A 27,305-nucleotide genomic window follows, 5' to 3' on the forward strand; every position below is an offset into this window, starting at 1 on the left:
TAAGACGATACATCGAAGCATCAAAGATAAAGACATATAATGCACAATCTTATTTTCAACAAGGCCTTCAAAATAGACATATTACAAGCAATTATAAAGATTATACTTCGTACATCTTATCCAACAAAGATGACATGAGATTAAATCACATTGTTAGATGATTGAGACCGAATATGTTATTCAAATGTACTGTAGTAGCGATTTTTTACAAACCGGAATAAACATTTGACGCGCCCTGTATTGTCACTTACACGGAAAATAGCTTTGGCTGTCGTCTGTACTGCAGGTGCTTTCTATTTACTCCCTCTAGCGGCGAAATTGAAAGTCGATGTTTCATTGGTTTGTTTTATGACAAGGACCCCCAGCATTGGCAAAATCATAACAAGTCTGTCGATTTGCATCCAACATGGCGAACCCTAGAAAATTTAGTGAGAAAATTGCTCTGCACACTCAAAAACAAGCTGAGGAAACTGCTGCCTTTGAAGCCATTCTCAGAGATGTTAGCGCAGCAACGAGGGTGCGTTGATTTCATTAGAAAATGTTTCCAGAGTAGCCTACCATGAATGTCCATTTTTGCTTTTACAAAACCGATACGTTTGTCGCTCGATTTTCGTAAAGTATGTCCCATCTACTATACAGTTATGTCCATTATACATTGTTATTTGGTATTACAGGGCCATATGCAACAAAAACAGACCCAACAACTACACATACAACAGAACATAATGCAGCAATATAGAGGGGGATCCCTTCCGAACGTGAATCAAATGGTGAACGCGAATTCAGGGCTAGATCTACAGGTAAAATTCGTTAACCACATAGTGTATGAGTTTAGTAAGGTCCACTAAAATGTATATTTAATTATAGTCTAAACGTTTATTTTCCAGAATAAGATGTATTGAGTGTGAAATAATTCAAATTTATGATATGCTGTTTGCATTACCTCCCTTGATAATGTGACCTAAATAAATTTCAGTTCAAGTGTGGGTTGTATTCATATAATGTAGTTCTCAGAAACACACTTATTGAATCATGAACACTTGAAAAAAATGAAAGAAAGTAGTATCTTCAAGCCGTTTTGATGTATCAGTTATTACAACGAGAAGTTATATTCTTCTAATTGTTTTAATTGATATGCATCAAGTTGTCTTTCATATGTATGATATTCTAAGTACTGTTCAGTATAAATCTTCTTGCTTCTTGTTATTTATTACAAACCAGCTATAATTCAAACATTATATGGCTATATGCCTGTATTAAATGAATCTGGGTCAACTCAGCCCTCAAACTAACTTGGTCTTATTCCAGCTCAAGACAGGTCAACTCGGCCCATGAATAATAATGATTGCTTTTATAACTTTTTGTATATTTTCATCATTACTTTCATTATTTAACATTTTCGCATTTAAACTTATATTTTAAAGTTTAATTGTTGAAAAAAATGTGAATTTGTAGAGAAAGGAAGAACTTACAACTTAAATGTATGTTTATTTACATCAGATATTTTGTGGATAATATCGTTCAAATTGGGTGTTAAAAAGAACAGATAGTGTTTTATATAATTACATAATTTATTGTCACTAAATACAATCAAATAAACATCTTGACTTGGTATGTCTTCTAAACCAACAAAAATTTATTTGCTGCCGACTTCAATTTTTATTCGCTGAATAATTGTACAGTTATTTATTTTTAAAATGTTAATTTACAAAACAATCTATATCCTAGTAGGTTTTTATTATAGGGCCAAGTTGACCCATGCCAAGTTGATATAGGGGTCAGTTGAACCTTTACTGTATCTAAGAGGAGTAGGAAAATATATTTTTCAATTAAATGTTGCCATAATTGCGTGGTGGCGCGATAGCTCAGTTGGTTAAACCACTGACTATCACTCCTGAGGTCCCGGGTTCGATCCTGGGTTACACCCTTGGGATTTTTCAGAGACACTTTCAGTGTTTCCCACCTACCTAGAGGTGTACTGGTAAGAAATCCAGGTAATCCTCGCATGTATCAGTGCTATACACTGGGCATGTAAAAGAACCAAGGGGTCTATTCAATAAGAGCTAGGGACTGGTTCCCGGATTCCCTTGTATCTTAAAGCTGTTTCTTAAATGTATACAATGTATACCTGCTTAGAGTGATCGAAAACGATTTTAAAGCAGTATGATGTAGAAAAAAAAAAAGTAGTAATTATTAAAAATGCCATCGGATAATGAGTTTTTTTAAAAACCATAGTTTGAGTCAGAGATATTTTTAGTGGTTAACACATAAGTGCGAGTTCAAACCCTTTCAGGGGCAAGCCAAGCAAGAAACTATAGACTCATTGCTGGTTGGTTCAAGGAGCAGATTTGAGGATATCTGTAAACCTACAGCTTCCTACTAAAATAAATTCTTTAGATTGATGTCTCAAAATGGACATGATATTATTATAAAACTATTTTTCAGACTTTGCAACACATGGAAGGTATGCGAGGTCAGCAAGGTCGTGTTGATAGAATGCATCCTCGTGACAGAGGGAGACAACAAATTGGCCCTCTCAGATCTAGACCTTTTCAAATGGAAAAATCGAGGGTTAGATTATTCTTTGATTATACTTTGTGCAAATGATCTTCACTCATTTAGTGTTGCATTTTTAATACAGATTTCTATGGAACTGAGTACATTTTGTCAGGTGTGAATTCTTTTTAGAGGCGCAGTGGTTGCATATAGATTTACCCATGTCCTTCTATATAACTGTCTGTCAGTAGACTGTCAAAACAGTGGTATGTAAGGGAATCTGTGTCCTATGGACACATTCTAGTTTTTGCATAGAGAGTCTTAGAGAAGGCATAGTATAAAAAGACAACTGGTTCATCTCAGCTATTTTATTCATGAAGTAACTATTTAATGTAAGACAAGAAAGCTACCTGGCTGTGCCTGGTCTTAGAACTGTTCACATACAAAGCAAGAGATTGTGAGTTTTATCCGTCTGCTACTCTTACTTTTTTGAAAACAGACTTTGAACCAATCTCCTGATCTTTGTGCAGTTTGAAAGTGCCATCTGTGGTCAATTGGTTGTTGAGTTCTATCTACTTACCCCAATGGCTGTGTGTCGATTCCTTTCCCGGATTTTGGATTCTCTTTTGTTAGAGCTGAAAGCTATCCAGCTATCTTATAGAACTTCAGTGGTTCTACTTGTGTCTGCATGTGCCAGAAATAATTGAGGGAAACCTGAGGCTTTCCTCCACCATTTAAGCTAAAAAGATGCCATAGATATGACTTCTGCTGTGTTGGTGCAATGTAAAACAAAAAACCCAAAAAAACAGCAACAACTATAAGCAACCTTATAGCCTTTAACAGTTATTGGAAGATCTCTTAACCTAATGGCTTCTTAAATGAATAAAGGCATCTTCCAGTGTTATCCCCCCTTTTTGGCCTCACAGTCACCTCCTTTGTTTGCCCCTGCCCTTTTGGCTCCCATTTGGGTGCAGTTGCTTTTGGATATTGTAGGGGCTGTGTTTCATGGACATTTCTGTCCTTTGTGGATCATGATTTTCATATTTAATTTTCTTGTGTTTTATTGACTATTGTCTGATGTAAAATCGTCACCTTGATATATTTGATTCAGGCCTGTTTGATTCTTTTAGATCCTAATATGAATAGAAATATTTTTAAGACCCATGTAGTATACTTAAGAATATTAAAGAGTTTTCTCCCCCTTAAAGATCAGTTTCTGAAATATAACATATATATATAATTCTATTACATGCTATGAATTAACTATATTTACATAGTGCTATGCTATAAAGTATAGATATTTTGTGTTAAACAGGCTGATTGTTCACCATACGGGAGTGGAGCCTATTTATCGCCGCCACCCGATACTAGTTGGAGAAGGTGAGACTAGATAGTGTGCTTGTTTTTTTATAACTGTTTAATCAACTTGCCAATTCAGATTTTCTCCTAACATTCATTTGACCCATTAATATGACTTTTCTTAGCTTCACTATTATGCCAGTGGACTAAACATTCCTTTATGCAGATAATCTACCCTGTTTAAACATGATTTATTGCCGTAAGTTACTGAATTACAAAACATAATCTTTTTGTATTATAAGTTTTAATGGAAATCTTTTGAAACTAGGTCCCTTAGTTAATTTGTAGAATTCAGGTCAGCTTTGGCAAATGTATCGCCAGTTATAGTATAATAGTGATAGGCTTATTTGTAACATTTTTAGCTCGTCTATTTCAAGGAAGAAAGTCAAGATATTATGATTGCCATGGCGTCATGGTTGTCATTATAATCATACAAAAACTTTAATTAAGCCCATATTCAAACATTTTAAAGTTATCACAAACATGAAACTTGGAATACTTGCATATGGTGACAAGGTGTATTTGTTAGACAAGGGGCATAATTTTGAAGGCAATATTTTTTGGAGTTATACCCCTTTCTAACTAAGAATTTTTAAATGAAGAGCGTTGACACCACATCTGGTGCTCTTGTTTTGAAAACGGGATACTATTTCTTTCTTGTTAAATGACCAGTCAATGTTTTTCATAGGTGGTTTAGAATAAAATTTTGAAAGCTTGCTTTGGCTAGAAAACATTTTACATTGACTTCATAAGACAAATACTTTATTGTTTAAGTTTACCGATTTAGAATACCATATATATATGTACCTCTGTTAAACGCCCCAATTATCGCCTCCCTTTTTTTCTTTTGAAAGTCTAGATATTACTCTTCCTAAAATACCTTTTTGGTAGTTTGTGCAGTGAAGTTAAGTACAGATATAAATGGCAATAAGTACATTTGCACTGTATATGTTAGTGTACATGTACATAAATGAGAAACCTTGAGACAAAATAAAATTGTTTCAAAAAACTTGTTCAAAATTAGTATCAAATTATTTCAAAGGACTTATATAATGTTCATAGTTGTTTTTTTAAAGTTGTTTTTTGTATGAATATATATACTTATTTTTTTTCCAAAGTAAATTATGTGAAATTAATATTAATGCACAAGCATGACTTTTTTGTTCGATAGAATTTAATGATGCGTAACTTAATTGTGTAAATCTTGTGAAATTTATTCATAAATTTTTCATTGCTTGTTGTAAACAGAAATCAATAAGGACTGTAATTAAACTCTTGGTGTTTAAATGAAGCAATTTCATTTTAATAAATAATTTAACTGTATCTAAAAATATTTCTGATTTATTTTCTCAAATTGAAAACACTGGTTTGCTTATCATCGCAGAACAAATTTTATACTAAATTAGTTGTTTTTGCTGAAAGACATGTACATGTATTTAAATTACTAAGATATTATATTAAATGATGATTATCTCCCTTTTTTAATCTAGAATTTTCTTCTTGATTTTTTCTTTTTAATGGGCAGAGTTATCTCTCTTTTAACAACTTTTCTTGTTTTTTTTTTGTTTTTTTTTTAAATTTTAGTTATAACTTAATAAGGAGAATAATTATCTCCCTTCTTTTTCCGCAACTTTCACTTTCATCTCTTCTGGGTTGAGGGGTTTAATACTAACAAATTACATCAGTTTGTTTCTGAACTATTTACTCAAACCCCTTTCGTACTAATTTGAGTGTTATGATAAATTTTCAGATTATTTCGGCACCTGAACGGTGTCAGTCACCTGTCGCGGTGAGTTTGTCTTTAACAGGATCGTCTCATTTTAAACACACATCTTAAATAATTCTTCTATTTGAGCCGCGTCATGACAAAACCAACATAATGGGTTTGCGACCAGCATGGATCCAGACCAGCCTGCGCATCCGCGCAGTCTGATCAGGATCCATGCTGTTCGCTTAAAACCCTATAACAAGTAGAGAAACTGATAGCGAACAACATGGATCCTGATCAGACTGCGCGGATGCGCAGGCTGGTCTGGATCCATGCTGGTCATAAACCCATTATGTTGGTTTTGTCATGACGCGGCTCATTTTTTCATCATCTTCATCATTGCATCACACTTTCATGAGACTGGTATTCAAAGTAAGTGGGGGACAGCGTTAGTAAGTGGGGGGTGGGGGGGGGGCAGGGAGAAAATTATAGCAGGAGCAACAACAGAAGTTGCAAAAATTTGTTTGTCATGTAAAATGCTTAGATATGCTCATAGCTAATTGAACGGAAACTGCCTAAATTGAATGGGTTGGTTTATGTATAAACCATGAATATATAAACCCATGATTCATGACTATGTTAGAAAGTTAAAGGCTATGATCACCTAGTATGAATATTATGTCTCTGCTCTTAATTGTGATAAAGGGAATAATTAATTTCAATTTGATGAGGTACTCCATCATAAAATAATGGGCTTGTATGAAACTGATGATTTTATATACATATTCATGCTAGAAAAGTAAATAATCTTAAATTTGTCAATGAACATGTGATGTGATAAATATTTGGACAAGTGGCCGTTCATGTTGGAAATATTTCACAGGAAATTAGATGTTTTAAAAATGATTATTCTTAGAAAAACTAAAATAATTAAAAAAAACTATACTTAAATGAGACTCGTCATTTATTTTACAAAGTGTGAGAATTGCCTTTCGTATATATATCATATATCATAAATAATATGCATATTTATGACCATTTATACTCTGCCAACAATTAGGTGATATGACCCTCCTCATGTTAAACCCTGGGAGTTAGGTAAAGCCCTCTTGTATCTCCCTCCCGCCTGTACACAGTGCCTTTTTGTTTTGTAATGGTTACTTTGAATTATATTATTCTCCTTTGTTATCCGTGCCTTTTAGGTATCCATATGAATATTATTAAGTCTGAAGTTATTTAATAGGAACTTATAATTTCAGAGCTTGGTGAAATCAAAGAAATTTAATGAATGCAAAGAGCTAAGAACTTTATGAATTCAAAGGATTCAGTGAATTAAAAATTTGAGGGAAGGGAAGAACTAATGAATTTTGAAGAATTTAATGGATACAAAGAATTTAATGAATTCAAAGAATTTAATGGAATCAAAGAACTAAGAACTTAATCATAATTTATTCATAGAATTTAATGAATTAATTTAATGATGTCAAAGAATTACTGAATTTATAGTGCTCAGTGGATTCAATGAATTTAAAGAGTTCAATGAATTCAAAGACATAACAAATGCAAACACCTCATCAAATTCAATGAAAATTTTGTAAAAATAAGTATTGTTTTCTTAAAATTTTAGGAAATCATTAGTAACTAAAAACAATTGAATGATTGCAAATATACAAACTTGCTTGTTTGCCCCTATAGGCTTGAACCCTTAGCTTGATGCAACCTGTGGTGATTAGCCTTTACCATCAACATAAAAGGAGGTCAGTTTGCACTTCCTTGCAGTCTGAAAAGATTCTTTACTTTGGGAAGCTCAATTTTTATGTTTTGATGATTTTCAACTCCCTTAAAATTCAAATGGAATGTTCCAAATTCAAACCAAGGCAAATTGATTGTGAAATTCAGTGGGTTAAAGGTTAAGCATATTATCTTTGACTGTCATTAAAATTTTCAGTATTGTCCCTTTTACTATGGTATTTTAATAATTTTGTGCAGATTTGATGGAAACAATGCCTAACATATATTAAATTATCATTTCTGATTTAAGCCTTAGCTGGCTAAATAATTTAAATTTACTTGTACATCTTTTAACTCTGTGCAAAACCATTCATCATTTTATATAGAGAAAATTTCAAATTATGAACCTGAATGAAAAGCAAACAATGCAGACCATGATCAGACGGCACAGATGTGCCGGCTGATCATGGTCTGCACTGGTTGCATGGGTACATTAAACTGTCGCCAGCAGGGTTAGAGTAAAGTCAGAACGAATGTCTCATGAAAGTGTAATGCTGTATGTTTGTTCCATTGTGATGCTGAAATGCCATTTGTATATAATCAGGTAGTTGGAATGGTTGGCAGGTAATGCTCATATATGTCTCACCTTGGCTGTTGTATACAAATTTCAGGGAACGGGACAGGTGGTGATTGGATTTATCGAAGGCTGTAATGCAATTGTAAATAGTATGTTTTCAAAGCTTATGTTAACATGACACATGAAGCATTTGTGAAATTTAAAAAAATAAATTTGTAGTTAAATTCCTGGAAAAAAAAAAGAAATCTTAGAATAATTAACAGATAAATCATGACTGTATGTGGTTATATACAGGATTGACATCCTTGAAATGATTAGTTGTCAAGGAAAAATGTAAGCATGTAAATTTTCCCCAGAATGAAAAATGAAAACCTAAATCTTCAATGACCAATGTTACATTTTATTTTGCAAGGTCATGATATTCTCTTTGTTTATTACATATTGGTAATTATCACTTTTTGTACATGCTGGGTTTAAATGTCAAAAGAGCTTTTATGACTTAGTTGAAAAAATTTGTAACCTGTTAATTAAGTTATTATAGGGCACTATAGTCGAGTTTGTGGTATATTTTTGATTTTGTAAGTACTTCTAAAATATATAACCAGTGTCTAGATAAATAAAGCCATACTTGGTTATATATTATATATCAGTGCAGTAAACTTGATTAAATCTTGCATTTCCCCATGATCTTTTTATGTTAATCAACTCTTTATATTTAAACGAATTACGCAGTTTGGTATATAGAGCGTCCATTATGCACAGTTATCAATACTAATTATGAAAATGCGGGGAGGAGGGGGCGCAATGACTGAATGGTTAAGGTCACTGACTGAGAAACAGGTCCCCCCTTGCTGTAAGTTTGAATCATGTGTCACGACACATTTGAGGGAAGATGATGTATAAGCTGCTGGATAGCTCAGGGTGTAGAGTCGTGGAACGATATTCAATGGGTTCAAGTTTCTAGTCCCAGTCAGGCTGCATATTTTTCACCCTGTGAAATATGCAATTGATTCGTTCATGTAAGGAAAATTTTCCAGCTAGCTTACAGGTCAGTGGTTCTACCCCAGTGTCTGCTTGTGCATTTTAATAATGCACTGACAGACATAAATAATCCCACATGTTGGGTTTTCCTACTTCAGTGAAGCTAGAAAGTCAATATATGACCATAGCAGTGTCTGTGAAAAAAACCCAACAAAACAACAAATGTATGAAAGTGCTGGGATGTGTATTATTGAAAATAAGTACTCTATGTTCAAGAATCACGCTTGTTAATTCTAAATGCACCATTTTTTCTTATGCATTTAAAATGTTAGAAGGCTTTAAGTTAATGAGCTTTAAAGCTAATTTGTTATAATTTATTATATATGGTGGAAAGGTGACTTTAAGATGACTTGCAGTATAATGTGCAATTTTTATACTGAAAAAATAATAAAACCTACACAGACAAGACTACTGCTCTGCAAAATGACAATTTTTTCTGCTAAATTTTATACTTGGCTTCAGAAAAAAACCTAATCTTGACAAAAAGTGCCCCTGAAGAAGGCGGTTTTGATGATAAATTGGAGGTCACCGTCAGTTTAAGTTTTCAAAACTCCCTCCCCTCTCTTTAATAGATGTCTGAAAAGCAGTTTAGCATATTAGTTGTGAATAACTATAAAAGTATAGAGATAACTACAGGGACCTTCAAGGGACAGTTCACATGAGAAGAAAATTGAAATAATAATAATTATTTAAAACAACCTATGTACCTACTCACCTGCTGTAAGAAATAGTTTGTACATGTAGTTCAAGGACTATGCAATACATTTTGTATCAAAAGCTGATTTATTTTAAGACTACCATTGATAAAGGCTAATCTGTGGCTCTTTTATACAGCATGCCTTTCAATCACTGAATATACTTACTCTTCGAGACTGATTGTACACTGTTACTTAAATGTAAAAAAAAAATTCTACTTTAATGGTATTAATAATGAACTTCCGCATGAAGATGCTCAACTTAGGTCATGCTTTGCCTGATTTTTGTGACCGATTAGCTCCGTATCATATCTCTTATATTCTAACTTTGGAGACTTTCCTTCTATAAAAACAAAGAATGCTGGAAACCTCTATCCATGTTTTATTTCATATTTCTTCCCGAATCTTAAGATATCCTGATTTCCGTTACTCAATGTACACAATCTACAACTATGTTACACAACGTACATCAGCGCTGGATGAGTCCACTATGGGTTGTTCAAAATTTAAGACTGGTCGAGTCCATTATAGATAATTCCAAATTTATTGGTTGAGTCAATTAAAGATTGTTCCAAATTTAAGACTGGTCGAGTCCATTATAGATAATTCCAAATTTATTGGTTGAGTCAATTAAAGATTGTTCCAAATTTAAGACTGGTAGAGTCCATTATAGATAATTCCAAATTTATTGGTTGAGTCAATTAAAGATTGTTCCAAATTTAAGACTGGTCGAGTCCATTATAGATAATTCCAAATTTATTGGTTGAGTCAATTAAAGATTGTTCCAAATTTAAGACTGGTAGAGTCCATTATAGATAATTCCAAATTTATTGGTTGAGTCAATTAAAGATTGTTCCAAATTTAAGACTGGTTGAGTCCATTATAGATAATTCCAAATTTAAGGTTGGATGAGTTCATTACACAAATTCCATAGGGTAATGGTTCAACAGGTTATAATGGAAATAATAACTACTGATATATCGTATTGACTGTGTATTTATACTAATCTCGATTTTCAATAAGTTCAGCTCCTAATTAAGTATGCATGTGACCTTTATTTCAGAAAAGGTCATATTGGTGCCGACAATTAACTACTAGTACTATATTATTGAATAAATGTTGTATTAGGAAAGTAGATTGCTTTTGTACATTTAATCTGTACATTTTCATTTATTGCAGATGATATTGAAAACCCTTCAAAACAGATCATTATTCGCAGAAAGTTCAATCCATTAATTGTCAGTACCGTATATAAGTTGAAATATCTATAACGTATATCTCTTACCAATTTACCTTGGGTCTTAATCTTATGGTCATTTGTCTGTCACCATGCAGGAATCATGTTGGATAAGTAGTCAGTCACTTGCTGAGAAACTGGTTACTACTGGTTAGTTATCCAGGAAAGCCTGTTAGGTATCACCAAAAATATGTTAAAATCAGCATAAAATAAATAAAAGATATATATATCCCTTGCTATTGTTACCAACTCAGGGTTCCAGCATAATCATATCGGTGAGTTCACACCGCTGAGTATTATATGATAATATTAAGGTAATTGAGCTACTGCAAACAGTGCTGAGCATGGTCAAACAGCACAGATGTTTAGGGTACCCTTGCTTACTATACTTGTGGCAAGGGATAAACTGCTTTTGTACCTAGCAGGTTAAGTATTAAGGTTATATTTGAAAGACATTGGTTTCTAGAAGTAAGTCTGCTGGAATAAAGTCTAGTTACCTTCTTAGTGCCTTCCTGAAGGCTTGAATTTCCCTCTGTAATATGTATATGGAGTGAGTACACAACAAAAAATAGAGAAACTTTTATGTTATAAATAAAAAATCATTATTTAGATTAAAGCTTTTAATTGCAATATAATACTTAAATTGAAATATGATGTTAAGTGACTTTAAGTAACACAAAATGATGTATGTTAGATAACATTAAAGAATATTTGGCTGTGTTACTATCTTCAAGTTTTGCATGAAAAAAAAATCTTAGTAAAGATGTAGTAACATTGACTTGACTAAGTGATATGCATTAATAATATATATAATATACATGTACAGTTAAGCATGGTGGAAGAAAATTATTACCCTGAATTTTTGAAGTTTATACAAGTTTTGAACAGGTATTACTTAAAAATTGGACCTTTTCAAATTGCACAGTAATCAATTTTCTAGTTTGAGAACCAGTCTTCAAAAAGTGTGTTTTCTGTGTTCTGATTGGTTAATTTTAATAATTATTTTGAAATTGACCTATGACAGTGCTGGATACAGGGACTGGTTCTCTTGCTATTCTTTTGAAAAACGTAAATGGTGGGATTTTTCTTATTTGTCGATAAAATTGTTAGAATTAAAAGTGAAAATTCAAGGTGAACATTACGGTATATTGAAAGAGGCATTTGCATGATGGTTAGGGGTCAGTAAGAGGTCAAATTGAAAATTAGTAGAAAGGGGTTTGAAGACAAGATACATATCTGGTAAATTACTATATGAATTTAGAAAATTTTAATTTTGAAACTTTGTTGTTTTTTTACGACCAGTCATTAAGAGTGATATATGTAAACCAGATAATCATGTGAAGTGTAATTTTGGTATACATGTATTTAAGAAACTGTGTTTCAATCATTTTTAACAGAGCAATATACTAGAAAATCTTTGAAATATTCAGGAAAAAACATTGGTTCTTTGAAAATACAATTTAGAAATAATTGTTAAATTGTTTTCAGAAATTAGTCAACTAATATATTCTGTTTAAATAGTGATAAAATCTCTTTTTCTATTTTTTTTCTTTCTAAAAAACATGAAATTTTTTTATATAAAAGCAGAAAAATAAAGAGAAGAGGTATTTTTTTATGACTTGTTATTAGACGGAATTTTGTTTGACTACATTTTGATTTAACTAAAGAATAGTTAACTGTTAAGTCTTTAATTTCAACTGTAGATAGCTTTTTTGTGTCTTAGTTTTTTTTTATGAAAAAAATATAATAGTGGTTTCAATTCTTTTTAAAACTGATAATAAAAAAATAGTTCTGTTTCTTTCAGAGGATTTTTAAAAACCTTGTCAACCATTGTGCCAAAAGAAAAATCTGGACCATATGGTGTTTATTCAGTGAATATTTACATATTGATTTTTTGTGTTTCAGAACAAATTCAGATTCAGCAATACACTCCAGTTCTGCCATTGGAAGAAGTGCCGATGGTTCTAGTCCAAATACCCCACCCATGCATCGGAGAAGTAAGTATATTATTGTATAAGATTTTTTTCCCTACCTTCATATTAGTTTAAACATATTTATTTAAGCTTGATTTCGAAACAAATTCTTGCAATTTATATGAATCAATTTTGAGTCCACTTCCTGGAACCAACCAGAACTGGTGTCATGATGTTCTTAAATTAGGAAGAACTTAACATGTTCTTGCACTTAGATGACAATATGCTGTGAAACCTTCACTTTAATAGGGGGCATTGGGATAGTTTGCTCATTTGTTAAGGCATATATCTCGTGACCCTGTGATGGAGGGTTCAAGTGTTGCTGGCATCATGTTTATCCTAAATGAACACCAGTATTGGCCTCTTAGTTATAAAAACTATTTTTTAAGTTTTAAGATTTTCACAGGTCGGTGCACATTCTGTGCAATTATCTGACCCAATTAAATACCTGAGATCTGAATTTTAGCATAGAAAATTTCTTTATCACGTGGCAGGTTAGTTTCAGGAAGCAAACTCAGGAGCGATTAAAATCAGCTGTCATCTCCATGAAGCAAAAATTAAAAATGTTTAAACATAAAAGACATTTGTTAACTTAAACAAGAACAACTTCTTCACATAAAGTGTTAAATGATTAACATAATTATTAAGTGTATTTTAATTTAATATAGAACAATAAATTCAGAGATGCTTATAGCAAAACCTTTGCTTTAAAACTTGTACCTAATTTAAAAATATAGATGAGCAGTCACAGAAGATCATTATTGGATTTTTATCCTCTTATATTGTTACACTGCAAAATTACCTGTTCTTGGAGTATATAACCTCTAACCTGCTGACTCTCGAATTAGTCAGCCAACACTACGGAATCTGAACAGACTGCACAGATGCACAGGTTTGCCTGGTTCTAAACTGGTGGCAAAAAAATAATCACATTATGTTCAAACAGGTTATGGGTTAGTTAGCTAAAAAAAAATTTTGGAAATTGTTGACTTCCTTAAATCCAGATAATTCTTCTGTTAACAGTTCATGAAGTGGTAGTTGGGGATAATTCTGGAATGGCACCAGGGACCTTCCCATGGGATCCAAAAAAGGTAAGTTAAATACTTTTATAGAAGAATAGAAAGTTTGACTGCCATAGTAGATAGGTTAAATGTGCTTATATTGATTCATTTACACTTAAATGTTTGAATCTGAGCAAAGGCGTTGAATTGTTATTGTTTGAGGAAGCTGCCAAGTCAGTTTTATGGAAGATTGGAAGTTCTACTGAGTTGTCTGTCCCTGCACAAGATGCTACTGTGTTGCATTCCACTGCTAGAGATATCACTGAGATGCATCGGGGGAAGGGAATTGAAACTGGCTGTTGTAAGGAGGTGGCTGTTGTTAAGAGGTGACCATTAAATGAGGTTCCATTCACTGCCAGGTTTCCTCTCAGCTGAATTTCTACCTTGTTACCTTACCCGTGCCTTAGTTTCTACCTAGTTGCCTGCCCTTGCCTGAGATAGTGATTGAAAGGTACTTTATTATTTATAACCTTTCAGTGTCAGATCAACTGAAAATACAAATTTAACTATAGTGGATTAACGTTAATTGGTTGTAATTGAGAAGTAAACAAATTGTTTACAGACCAAGCATGGTAAATAGGTATGACAGATCATTAAAAAATCTGGTGACTTCAAAATCGCTTTGAAGTTTGTTTTAGGCGAAGTCGCTCATCCGAAGGCCACTTCTTCGCCCTAGTCGCTCCCTAGCTCAAGCCCTGTCAATAAGAATGAAAAAAAATCAATATCAGTGTGATACTTTTATATGACATCTAATATATTTTCACAGGAAAAATCTTTTTGAAATACATTATACCCTGTGCAGAGCAAAAACTCTGTGCCAGGGAGAAAAAACTTTGGTTGTTAGTTGTTGCTGGAAATCGTATCTCTAGAGAATCAATCAATCTACCAATCAATTTACCGCAATTTAGTTCTTTTTTTCTTGTTTGACTGTAGTGTTAAAAAATCCAGTGTTAGATTTTATGATGATTTTAACTATTTCAGCTACAACAAAGACCTAAGTCATGTGAAGTGCCAAATATAAAGTAAGTTATTATATTTTGTTCTTGTAGGTTTATACAGAATCGGTTTAGGTCAGTTATGTTGGAAGCTTTTAGCTTTTAGACACAATTTATACCCTGAAACCAACAAGTCTTAGATTACTTGTCTAATTACTGTGTTAACCACTCGGCCATATGTGTAAATGACAATAATATTGCATAAAACATAAGCGGAAACAGGTGCCCTATCAAAATAGTCGGCTAAAAGAATGCCGTCTTTACTTAATAGACGACTTCGCTTTACATATTTCATAGCATTGGTGATGAAAGATAATCAAAAGGCATTTATAAACAAAACACATAAATCTATGCGCAAAACAATTCAGGGTGTATTTCACTTTTTATCATGAAAACAGGCATAAAAATGAAATATATGGAAATTATACTTAATTTATTGATGTACCATGGGTATTTGTCATTTGTTTATACAGAATTTATTTAAGTTTAATTGTGTAGGAATCTATAAGCTCAAGTCTGTTTCTGGAACTAATAGTTACAAAGTGCAATGGGTGTAAAAAATAGAAACAAAGGCTTGTCCCTGATGGGGTTTGAATGCATACACTTAGAGATATTTGTCATTTAATATTAATATATTGTCAATATGCTGTGAACTGAATTTATGACAGCTCTAGCTGTAGCTATGACTAAGTCATTTTGTAAAAATCAATAAGGGAGGCACTATAATCAAACATTGACTAAATGTAATTGCAATATAACTTTATAAGTGTTACTTTTCCTTACTATGTTTAATTGGTTTATAAAGTAGTAACCTTTCAGTATAAGTAATCTTACTGCACATTAATCAAGTAAAATTATTATGCCCCCACAATGTGGGAGCATATAGCGTTGCACTTGTCCGTCCGTCCGTCAGTCCGTCCGTCCGTCCGTACGTCCCGAAATCTTGTGAACGCAACTCCTCTTAAACCGGATGGCAGATTTTGCTTAAACTTACAGGGATGAACAACCTTAATGTGTAGATGGTAGTAAAGGAAGGAATTTTCGCTGCGACCAAATTTAACAGAATTATGGCCCTTTGTTGATTTTTTCACTAGATACTATGTAGAAATTTTGTGAACGCAACTCCTCTTAAACCTGTTGGCAGATTTTGCTTAAACTTACAGGGATGAACAATCTTAATGTGTGGATGGTAGTAAAGGAAGGAATTTTTGTTGCGACCAAATTTAACAGAATTATGGCCCTTTGTTGATTTTTTCACTATATACTATGTAGAAATTTTGTGAACGCAACTCCTCTTAAACCGGATGGCAGATTTTGCTTAAACTTACAGGGATAAACAACCTTAAGGTGTAGATGGTAGTAAAGGAAGGAATTTTTGCTGCGACCAAATTTTACAGAATAATGGCCCTTTGATGATTTTTTCACTATATACTATGTAGAAATTTTGTGAATGCAACTTTTCTTAAACCGGATGGCAGATTTTGCTTAAACTTCCAGGGATGAACAACCTTAATGTGTAGATGGCAGTAAAGGAAGGAATTTTTGCTGCAACCAAATTTAACAGAATTATGGCCCTTTGTTGATTTTTTCATTATATACTTTGTAGAAATTTTGTGAACGTAACTCCTCTTAAACCGGATGGCAGATTTTGCTTAAACTTCCAGGGATTTACAACTTTAATGTGTAGATGGTAGTAAAGGAAGGAATTTTTGCTGCGACCAAATTTAACAGAATTATGGCCCTTTGTTGATTTTTAGTTTTCAACTTGTGGCACATGTAGTCCAAAAAATATTTGACCTAGAGCCATAAGATTGACAGAACAGTGGCGTGTGGGGGCATCCGTGTCCTATGGACACATTTCTAGTTATTATTTTGCATTCATCTTATAAAATAGGTAGTCGAACTTCAAGTTAATTGAGTAAAATTGTTATTTTGAATTGACGTTGTATAATAGGTAATCAAACTTCAAGTTAAGTAAAATTATAATTTTGTTTTACAGTATATATCCATCTGGTGAGCAGGACTCCCAGATGCACGTGCCTGTGGCTAACAACACAGGCTCGCTACCCGATCTGACCATCCTTCAGTTCCCATCACCCCTCACCACGCCCATCGATATTGAAGACCAGAACTACAACAATAACTCTGCCAATCTCTCACCAACCAGTGCTCATCATATGCCCATGGGGCCGCCACAGCACCACAACGGGTCCCCCGCACAGAGCCCCGGGAGCCGACGTCGTAGGATGAATGCAAGTGGACCCAGCCCACTTGTGTTAACTGGGAACGGAAACCAGTCTATGAGAGTACCAGTCTCTCCTCCGGTAAGAAATTTGTCATAGCCGTATTGTTGTTGTTGTTGTTACTTCCCATGTAGTTTTTCATCATAGCCGGATATATTTTTAGCTAAAAATGCAATCGCTTCTTGTTTATGAAGGATTTATGTTTCCTACCAGGCTTCAAATAATATAATTTAAGCTCAAATGAAGGCTTAGACAGCATTCCTTTTTGCAATATTAAAATCAATAGCAACATAAAAGATGAAGAAGTAATAGATGGAATCACATTTTAAAGATAGGGAAATTTCGGAACAGTTTAGGAACAGTTGTACTGCAGATGTTGGCAGTTAAGACGAACTTTTGATGAATCCTTCACTTACATTTAGCTACTGATGCAGTGCACAATTTTAGCTTTTGATCACATTTTTTCAGAGTAGTGATTTACGATGTCAAAAATTGCAAATATTGTACAAATTATGACATTAAAAAGGGTTTCCGTAGCCTATCCAATTTAAGTGTGGAGACATCAAAACCAAAAAAAAGCCCATCTGCTAAGCTTAGTAGATAGAGCTCTACATTTTTTGGGAGGTTCATGTTTTCAGATGATGATTTGATTGAGAAGGGTATGTCTGTTGCCATCCTTTTTTTTACCACTGTGTGGAATGGTGTACATGTATGTTGAGTAAGTTGACGGGTATCGGCAGATAATAAGGCTAGTACTGGTACAGACTACTGAATACCAGACACTGGTTCTATAATTGTTAAGTATTAAATTGGTACTAAACAGACACAAAGAAGTATTATCTGTCTAAATATCATCGTACCATTGTACATTTAATATATTTAAGGCTGTGTCTTACTAGGCACTTTGGATTTTTATTTAAAGATACTTTGAGCTAGCTTATAAAAAAGAAATGTTGGTGATTCTACTTTGGATACCCACTTAAATGCCTGAAAAAATGTAGAGGGGTACCTTTTTGACATATTCCTTCACCAGGAAGATTGGAAAGTCACCATTCCACCTTAACAGTGTTGATTTGACTTAAAACCCAGCAAAAAAAACAACACAAAAAACATCAAAATTTGATCATGTTTCTTTGATCATTATTATGTTCATCAGATTATCCGCTTAAGAGAAAAGCATGTTGTTTTTCGGGGTTTTTTTAGCAGAAGAGCTCCAGTATTTTATTTAATATATTTGATTTATTTATATTTTGTTGTTACAACAGTTTGCTTTGCATATTACGATATATTAACAAAATAAACATGATAAAGGTAACATTTACATAATATGCCTGAAGGAAAATGGGAAATAGACCATTATTATAAGACAGACCTCTCAGTTTTACTCATACCCATATTGAGGGCTGACTGTTGTACGTTCTTTTATATTTCATATAACTTACTGCAGTTAAGCAGTCAACCCTCAATATGTATACTGCATAAATGAAAAGAGATAAAAGATAATTAAAACGTATATATAGCATGTGAGAAAATAAAAACTAAACAAATATATGAATCTTTCTTTAAAAAATACTCCATTTGCCAGGTTAGTTCTGCCCTGATCAAACTGATAATATACTTTTAACTTAGAAAGTGAATTAATTAATGTGAATAATACGAGATTCTAGAAATCTGCAATACCCTGTGCAATTTAGTGGGAAAATGATGTTAGTCTGGGTTATTGTGTGTTTATTTGGTAATATGTAAACTTCACACCAAAATTACTCTTAAGCCATATTTCATTTTAAATGGAAAAAGATGATATTTCATATATAAATGGGGATAAGTTACAGTTCATGTAAATGGATACGTGAATGGCACACAATTGCTATCATAGTTAATCATCTGGTAAATTGGATATGGGTCTGTCATGAAAATTTGTATAAATTATATTTGTGTAAAATCATGATTGCAATCCGGTCATGGTTTATGGTTTTTGCCCTGAACCTGCCGATTTTCTAAAAATGGACTTGTCAGCTGTAAGTTTTGGAACTATCTATTATCAATTTTTGAGAGATCAAGATGTAAATTTGGAGTGGGTCAGCCCCACAGTATAGAGCCTGGTCAGACTTACTGTTATTTCATCAAGTTAAGATATACCCTTAACTTGCTAAATTTCCAAAATCTACTCGTCCAATTTCTGTTTTGAAGCAGTCCATATATACCCTTAACTTGCTAAATTTCCAAAATCTACACGTCCAATTTCTGTTTTGAAGCAGTCCATTATCACTTTTAGGGTTTCACAGTTAAAATAATGATAGTAAGTCAATATACAAAGCCTGGCATAACTGTACAAACATGCAGATGACCTGTCACTATACTGATGGCAAAAGGCTTCACAGTGCAGGTCCCAGAATTGTTAGGGTTAGAGTACTGGAGATTGTATTAACTGTGTTTGAAGTGAAACCGATGTTGCTTCAAATGGGAATGGGAAGGTTTTGAAAATAGTATATGATTTTAGACTAATTTTGATTAAATCATTAAGCACAGTGGCATATTGCACCAAAATTTCGGGGGGGGGATCTTTGTTACCTTGATAGATGTTACCACACAACACTCACCAAACAGTTACCTTTTAGAAATTTACTAGCCATGCCAAATTTGAAATAAAAATTATAAACTAAACTAAATGTATTAAAACAATGCTTTGATATGCAGTTTTTAGAGTGTGTTTTGGTGTGAACTAGTTGTTATATTGTAGTGGTAGACAGTGAGTTATTTATTTTATATATTGTTGAGCTGTTGTTTTGTGCTGATTAGTGTTGTTTTGTTGCTCTTGTCTGTATAGGTGCAAAACATAGTAGATCCCACCACATTACAAATGGATCCTCGAATACGGCAGCAGTATATGCTATATATGCATCAACAGCAGCAGCGGCAAGGGGGTCAGGGGCAGGATCATATATCACCCACGCACTCATCTCAAAGCCAAGTCGTCGGGCTTGGTGAAAGTCCACGTGTACCTCCCCCTCATCTCGGGCCAGTACCGAAAGTTTGTGTAACGTCTCATGAAAATGATCCACCGGAGGTAAACTATGAACATAGCGACATGTCAGATCCATTTGTTGGCCATAAACTGTGTCATGATTATATGCAAATTTTTAAACGTCTCTTGACTTCTGTAAAGGGTGATCTGTTAAGCCACTCAAATATTGACACAGTTGTCAATTTTTAGCACGTCTGTCTCAAAGAAAATGTCCAGCTATTATTATCACTGCGGTATCATTGTTGACTTCAAGTGTTATCATGCAAAAACTTTAATGTAGTCCATTGTTCTTCAAGCATTTCAAAAGTTGTCGACAAGAAACTTGGAATACTTGGTTGTCATGACAAGGTGCAGTTGTAGACAAGAGGCAAAATTCTGAAAATTGTTATTCTTACAGATTTTGCATTTAAAATTGCATTCTTCATTGTCCTCTATAAATTACACTTGTACAACCCTTATGAATATTTATGCAGGCCGTTACTTTTGTATTTCTGATACTCTGATAATGACATCACATAATATAACGCCTTGTTACGTAACACAAATGTTCTAAAAATAGGTATTACAAAATCTGTTGAATGAAGACAACAGTGGCTTTGGGGTTATAACGATAATATCGGCCATTTGTTGATAAAACCCAATTCAATAGTGTTTGTAATCCTTGAAGGAAAACATAATCAAGGTTTAAAATGAGAACACTTTTTGGAAATCATATATATATGACACAGTTTATGAATAGTTTTATCATTTAAACTCATCTCTGCATTAAATTGTTGAGTCTATATTTATATTACCTGGGGGAAAATATGTTTGACACACCTTTTCTTAAAATGCGAAAAAATCTAAAGAAGTGTAGGGGACTAATGAGAGGTCTTTGGTGAATGACAAAAAAGGTTTAGTTTCTGTTAATGGTCAGAAACCTAAATATTAACCAAGAAAGTACATTGACTCTAAATTTGTGGATGACCCTTGATGGGTACTACTTGCTACAGCAATTTTTTGGTCAAAGGTCAAGATCACTTGGACATGAAATAAATAACAAAACTGGTCTGGTTATCAAAATGACCATATGTAGATGTAATCCTTCCAAGCATGCCCATTTCCAGGTCAAAGGTTAATATTAACATAAAACTGGCCAAAAAAAAAATTGACCTAGGAACTTCAACCTTTGAATGTAGATTACAATTTTTATGAGTGCTACCTGCTATGGCTATTTTCAGGTCAAAGGTCAAGGTCACTAGGATAAGTTTGAATATTTTTTTATTCATGGTCAATAATTTATTTCAACTATGACATTGAAACTTAATATGTAGGAGCATCTTGATGAGTTCTGCTTGTCACACCTATTTTGGGGGCAAAATATCAACAGTCAAGGTCAAGGTCATTGTGGCCTTTATTCAAATTATCTATTTTTAGAAGAAAAAAAATAGTTTACTATACTTGACTGAGATAAGAAGAGTCTGCAGTTCTTTAAGACAGCTCTTATATTTTCTTTGAAGAGAATCTATGATTAAATACTGAAGAAAAGAAAAACTGAGGACCTCTCCTACAGAAAATATATGTTAAATGGTGGGTGTACTTTTAAGGGGTACACAACAATTTTATGTGGAGATGATAACACATGTGGCATGTTAGTTAATGCATGAATTTTGTTTTAGAGCTTAAGATTTTAATGTATATTATAGCAGCTGCAGTTACTTTACACCCCCCTGTTAAATAACCGCTGAAAATTCATTTTATTTTGCAACTTTATTATATTGATAGAAAAGAATATTTTGACTTGTTGGATGTCAAGTAGCAATTTTTGAAAATGATTGGTAAAATTTAAAGTGAAGTTAAACAATGAAGAGATAAAAGACTACATTTAAAAATCTTTTATCAATAAGACAATACTAAATCTATGATATATACTGCCACAAGGCTGTTTTAGCTCACCTGAGAACTTAAAGATGAGCTTTTTTGTGATAACATGGTGTTAGTCTAATCCATTTCTCTTTGGTCACTCATTAAGATTTTGACCAAACTTTGCAGGAATAATCTATAGGTGACACTATACAAAAGTTGTGTAAATAGTTTCAGTCTTATTCATTAGTAGGTAACAGGAGCTAAAAATAGACATCATGTCTAAGAATATATTTTTGTCACCAGAGGTCAGGTATGTCAAAATTGTCCTGCCTTGGGTGGGGGTCAGTTAATTTCCATATACTTCATTAGGAAATGCATTTAGATCATTTTGTGTTAAACAGATCTTAGGTTTTGTAACAAAGACTTATTTTTGAAGCTGGCTTTAAAAACCTTAAAAATTGCAATGTCCAGTGCTTAGATATTTGGCTTATTGCATCACCTTCTGGTCACGTACAACGTAGATTTTTTCCGCTTAATTATATAGAATTATGTAGGAAAACACATTGTAAATGTCATGTGTGAAACTATTTGATCTAGTGTTTAGATTTTTGGCTTGAATCAATGTCCTTGTGAACATATATTAAAGTTTAAATCATGGCAATAGGTTGCCCACCCCAATTTCACCAAATGACCTACTTTTTCATTAAAGAATAATGATTTTTTTTAGTAATTGAGCTCAGGTGAGTGATGTAAGGCCACAATGGCTCTCTTGTTAAAAAATGACATCATGAATTTTGTGTAATGAATGTGTAATCTTGTGAAATATTTAATAATGATATAAAGTTATATATGTCATTGAAAACAATGTCTTGTACTAAAACAGTATTTGGACTTCTTCAACCTATAGAAGCATTTTTTGAAATACATTGTATGTGAATAGCTTTAAGAGACACTAAACATTATCACTAGGTATTCCTCCCTATATTTAAGATCAAAAGAGAGATTTGTTTTGTATGATCTTGTATTTTTCAGCCATCATTGACACAGTATAGAAATAACATATCTGAGAGTGGGTGTCAGTCACCAACTTCACCACATAGTCAACCTTCGTATTCACCATCACAATCTCCCGGGTTGCCACCCACGTCATGGAATAATTCTGTATTTGATATAGACCCATACCACTTACAGCAGCAACAGACTAACGCTCTTCAGCAGCAATTTGAACATTTTAACATGGTAAGTTCATTGATCATGCTAAAATGTGTACATATTAACATGGTAAGTTCATAAATGATGTACAAATAGCTATGTACATTTAAATACAGTAAGTTTGATTATCATGCACAAATGTGTATATTTGAACAAGGTAAGTTTGATTATCATGCGCAGATGTGTATATTTTAACACGGTGTGATTATCATGCACAAATATGTATATTTTAACACAGTAAGTTTGATTATCATGCACAAATGTGCATATGTTAACACGGTAAGTTTGATTATCATGCACAAATGTGTATATGTTAACACGGTAAGTTTGATTATCATGCACAAATGTGCATATTTTAACACGGTAAGTTTGATTATCATGCACAAATGTGTATATTTTAACACGGTAAGTTTGATCATAATGCACAAACGTGTATATTTTATCAAGGTAAGTTCATTTATCAAGCACTATGTGTGCATATTAACATGGTAAGTTCATTTATCATGCACAGATGTGTACATATTAACATAGAAAATTCAATGATCGTGCAAATTTTTAACATGGTAAGTTCATTGATCATGTAGAAATTTGTACATTTTAATGTGATAAGTTCACTGATGGTCAAAATTTAACACATATTTACATGGTAAGTTCATTGATCATGTTGTAATTTGCACATTTTAACCTTGTAAGTTCATTGATCGTACTTAAATTTGCACATTTTAACTTGGTAAGTTCATTGATCATACTTAAATTAGCATATTTTAACTTGGTAAGTTCATTGATCATACTTAAATTTGCACATTTTAACTTGGTTTTAAGTTCATTGATCATACTAAAATTTGAACATTTTAACTTGGTAAGTTCATTAATCGTACTTAAATTTACACATTCTAACTTGGTAAGTTCATTGATCATACTAAAATTTGAACATTTTAACTTGGTAAGTTCATTGCTGAAGCAATTTGAACATTTTAACTTGGTAAGTTCACTGATCATACTAAAATTTGAACAATTTAACACGGTAAGTTTCATTGATCATGCCACAATTTGAAGATTTTAAATTTACTGTTGTAGAAATTTGACAGAATGGGGAACAGTACCGACCATGATCAGATGGCATGGGCTGAACTGGTCGCATGGGTAGGTAGATTTGATGTTCATGACTTTGAAATTAACATGGAAAGGGTGATACTGCAGCAATTTAAACTATGAGTGCAGTATGTATAGCTAATGTGTATATCAGTTTTAATTTTGTTTATTTCAGCATCAAGTGGTTTCAGTTTGCAATGATGTGAGCAAGTCAGGTGTGGGCCTAACGAGCTCAGTTTCAAACTCTTTGCCATACTCCCAGGCTAATAGTCAAGTAATGAGCCCCGATTTTAATCATCAGCAACATCAACAACAACAACAACAGCAGCAGCAGCAGCAACAACAACAACAACAACAGTACTACATGGACAATAATGTCAGCTCTCAGTCACCCATCATCAATAACACATTAACTAGCTCAACTGCAAACAATAAAATACCAGATATAATTCTATCAGGTCTGTGCAGTAAGTGAACTATTCAAATATTTATTGTTTTTACTTTCTTTTTGCGTAACTTCAACATTAAAAATTTAATATAGAAATTCAGGATCATGGCATATTAAATTTTTTTTTTCTTGGGTGGCAGGAAGGGGGGAGGGATATGGGGGTAGGGGGTTAAGTCACACTGACTCTTTGAAAAGTCATAAGACAACTTTCCAGCTTTACTGGTTGAGGAAGACCTTGGGGAGGAGCGAATCAAATTCTAGAAACATTGTTTGTATATACTTTAAAGATACTAAGTCTGTCGCCAGAAAGAGGCCCGACCTGCCAGCTTGTATGTGTATTCAGGGCAGGCTATACTATTTCCTTCTCAATTTTGTTATTGATTTTCTCATGACAAGTTCATTATACAAAATCATTAGAGCAGACAAATGACCATCGTAACTTGAGTGATTCACTCAAGTGTAATCTCTGATGGTGTGTTGATGGTTTCCTGTAAATGTTGTTTGTGTTTCAGTGTTTATTAAACATTTTACGGTTATATTACAGGCATGGGAGATGGTTCTTTCGATGCTGATTTATTCAGTGGGGTGTCTGATGAAGCTTTAAAAGATGGGTTAGTGCCCCTGGATCTCGACGGTCTACAGATGCTGACCGATCCTAATATGGTGACGGACGCTGACACCGAGAACTCTTTCAGGCTCGATCAGTTATAGGACTACGGGAAGAAATGATCAAGATAAAACATTGTTTTTCTTCCTTATTTTTTTCATGAAAAAAAATAAATAAATGAATTCACCATCAAATATTTCGGTTGAAGCAACTGGAAAGGAGTGAAATGTTTGGTTGGGCGGTTTATACTTTAGTAGAGGCATTTTTACACATGTGACTTTAGTTATACCCTGCTTGTTTTAAGAGGATAAGAGGATCTTTGTGTGAGATTGCACAGTTACAGATTTAAAACGGCAGTTTGAACAAAGCGGAGGTGACGGGACAAGATGGCAGGCTAGTCATTGGCGATGGATGGACTTAAGAAAAGAACGCATACTGAGTTTGTATGTCATCAGATCATGCATATGAAAGAAGGTAAAATGGAATCGTTCAGATGTGAAATTCTGAGTAAGAGGTTCCTCGGAGTTCCGTGATTTGAGCAACCAAAACGTTGGTTCTTTTGAAAAAAAATGATTTAGATATGACATGGTGATGCAGAAAGATAGCATCTAAAAAAAATTTTTTTTGATAAGTGTTTTTTTTTTTTCGAATATAACAACAACCTGCTGTGTACATTATGAAGAGAAGAAATGAAAGTTCTTTAATAGTGTTGAAAGGAATGTGTTCACAATATTTTGTTTTTTTTATGTCATAAAAAAAGAATACTGTTTTAATACCTTGATTGGTCCTAGTACAATAATAAAATGTATTCAATGTCGTTAATCTATCACCCCTCCACAAGCAGACTCCTATTTGTACCCCCTCTAGAGACCAAATTTTCATTTGTGCTGTTGATACATATTATCATGGTTGAATCAGAATAAGAATGATTCTATGTGTTTAATGTCTTTCTAGAGTTTTTTGTAACCAGTCAGAATATTTGTAGACTGGTTTAGTGTTTTATTAGTTGGTTACACAGAAATGGCTTCATTTAATGCATGGTAAAGGATTTCAGTCAAAATAATTTACAAACTGCTTTATTTCATTAATTTGTTATGATTTCAGACTTGTTTGTTTTTATGGACTTGTAAGGTTGATTGAGACTGATTCCAGACAGATGTAAGGTTAAGGTTTTCAGGCTGGTTCCATTTAGCCTTATTTTAAAAGGTTTAAATCAAACAGATTTATTATTAAACCAGTCTGGTTTTATAAATCAGGGTTAAATATTTTGACTGGTTTAATATTTTTCTATTTTTATAGGTCCTTGTTATCCTTAGCCTGGTTTAAGACTGACCAAGTCCAGTTGGAATGTCTAAATACATTTAAGTGTATAAAGTCTAAAATTGAATTGATTTTTGAAATTGAAATTTGAAATGATTTTTAAAGTTGAAGATTTTCTAGTTTTATACTTACTGAACTGTTGTCTTCTCATTGTCAAAACTGTTGCCTACTTAATTTTAAATTTCAAACATTTTTCAAGTTTGGTTCTTAATTATCTTTTATACATGCCAATATATGAAATTGACGCTTAAGCCTGTATGTTCAAGTCTGATTCTTGTTTGTTTTTTGGGGGAAAATAAACGCAAATCAAATTTGTTTACAATTTACTATAAGAAAAATGCTTGAATGGGTGCCTGGTTAACCTACAAGTTATAAATAGATCACTAGGCGTTATACCAAAGATGTTAATTTATAAGATAACCTGATAAACTTGTTATACCCATGACCGTTTTCACATTCCATATTGCCATCAGATGGTTATGATCTACACCCCTCCCCACCTCCCCCCTTTAGTTACTGTCATCATGGTTCTTTTAAAACCGATTTGAATGGAGTGAATTCACCTATTTCTGTTTATCTAGAACTTCAAAGAGCCAAGTTTTAATAAAATCTCCCCTACAATTCTAAACTACAGAGCAGC

General features: G+C 33.2%; 1 protein-coding gene across 5 annotated transcripts; it reads left to right on the top strand.

Moving 5' to 3' along the window:
* The first annotated feature begins 344 nt into the window (after nt 1–344).
* LOC132727388 (CREB-regulated transcription coactivator 1-like) lies at nt 345–26,955 on the top strand. 5 transcript variants are annotated; one of them, XM_060712840.1, is made up of 14 exons: nt 345–517; nt 675–800; nt 2,446–2,571; nt 3,812–3,876; nt 5,606–5,644; nt 12,750–12,841; nt 13,841–13,908; nt 14,860–14,900; nt 16,873–17,197; nt 19,944–20,183; nt 23,019–23,225; nt 24,276–24,341; nt 24,466–24,757; nt 25,283–26,955. In XM_060712840.1, the coding sequence occupies exons 1-14, from the start codon at nt 407–409 to the stop codon at nt 25,447–25,449; spliced, it is 1,965 nt and encodes a 654-aa protein (XP_060568823.1). In that variant the 5' UTR covers nt 345–406; the 3' UTR covers nt 25,450–26,955. The 5 variants fall into 5 exon arrangements, with proteins under 5 accessions (XP_060568823.1, XP_060568824.1, XP_060568826.1 ...); XM_060712841.1 differs by having other exon boundaries at nt 24,466–24,748; XM_060712843.1 differs by lacking the exon at nt 24,276–24,341.
* Nucleotides 26,956–27,305: the final 350 nt, after the last annotated feature.

Source organism: Ruditapes philippinarum, unplaced genomic scaffold (assembly GCF_026571515.1).
Source record: "Ruditapes philippinarum isolate M1 unplaced genomic scaffold, ASM2657151v2 ctg2627_1_1_1_1, whole genome shotgun sequence".
Lineage (NCBI taxonomy): Eukaryota > Metazoa > Mollusca > Bivalvia > Venerida > Veneridae > Ruditapes > Ruditapes philippinarum.

Coding starts and splice junctions, on each gene's coding strand:
- LOC132727388 (XM_060712840.1), top strand. CDS start 407: ATGGCGAACCCTAGAAAATTTAGTGAGAAAATTGCTCTGCACACTCAA. Junction 518..674: donor ATGTTAGCGCAGCAACGAGG/GTGCGTTGATTT, acceptor TTGGTATTACAG/GGCCATATGCAACAAAAACA. Junction 14,901..16,872: donor TGTGAAGTGCCAAATATAAA/GTAAGTTATTAT, acceptor TTTGTTTTACAG/TATATATCCATCTGGTGAGC.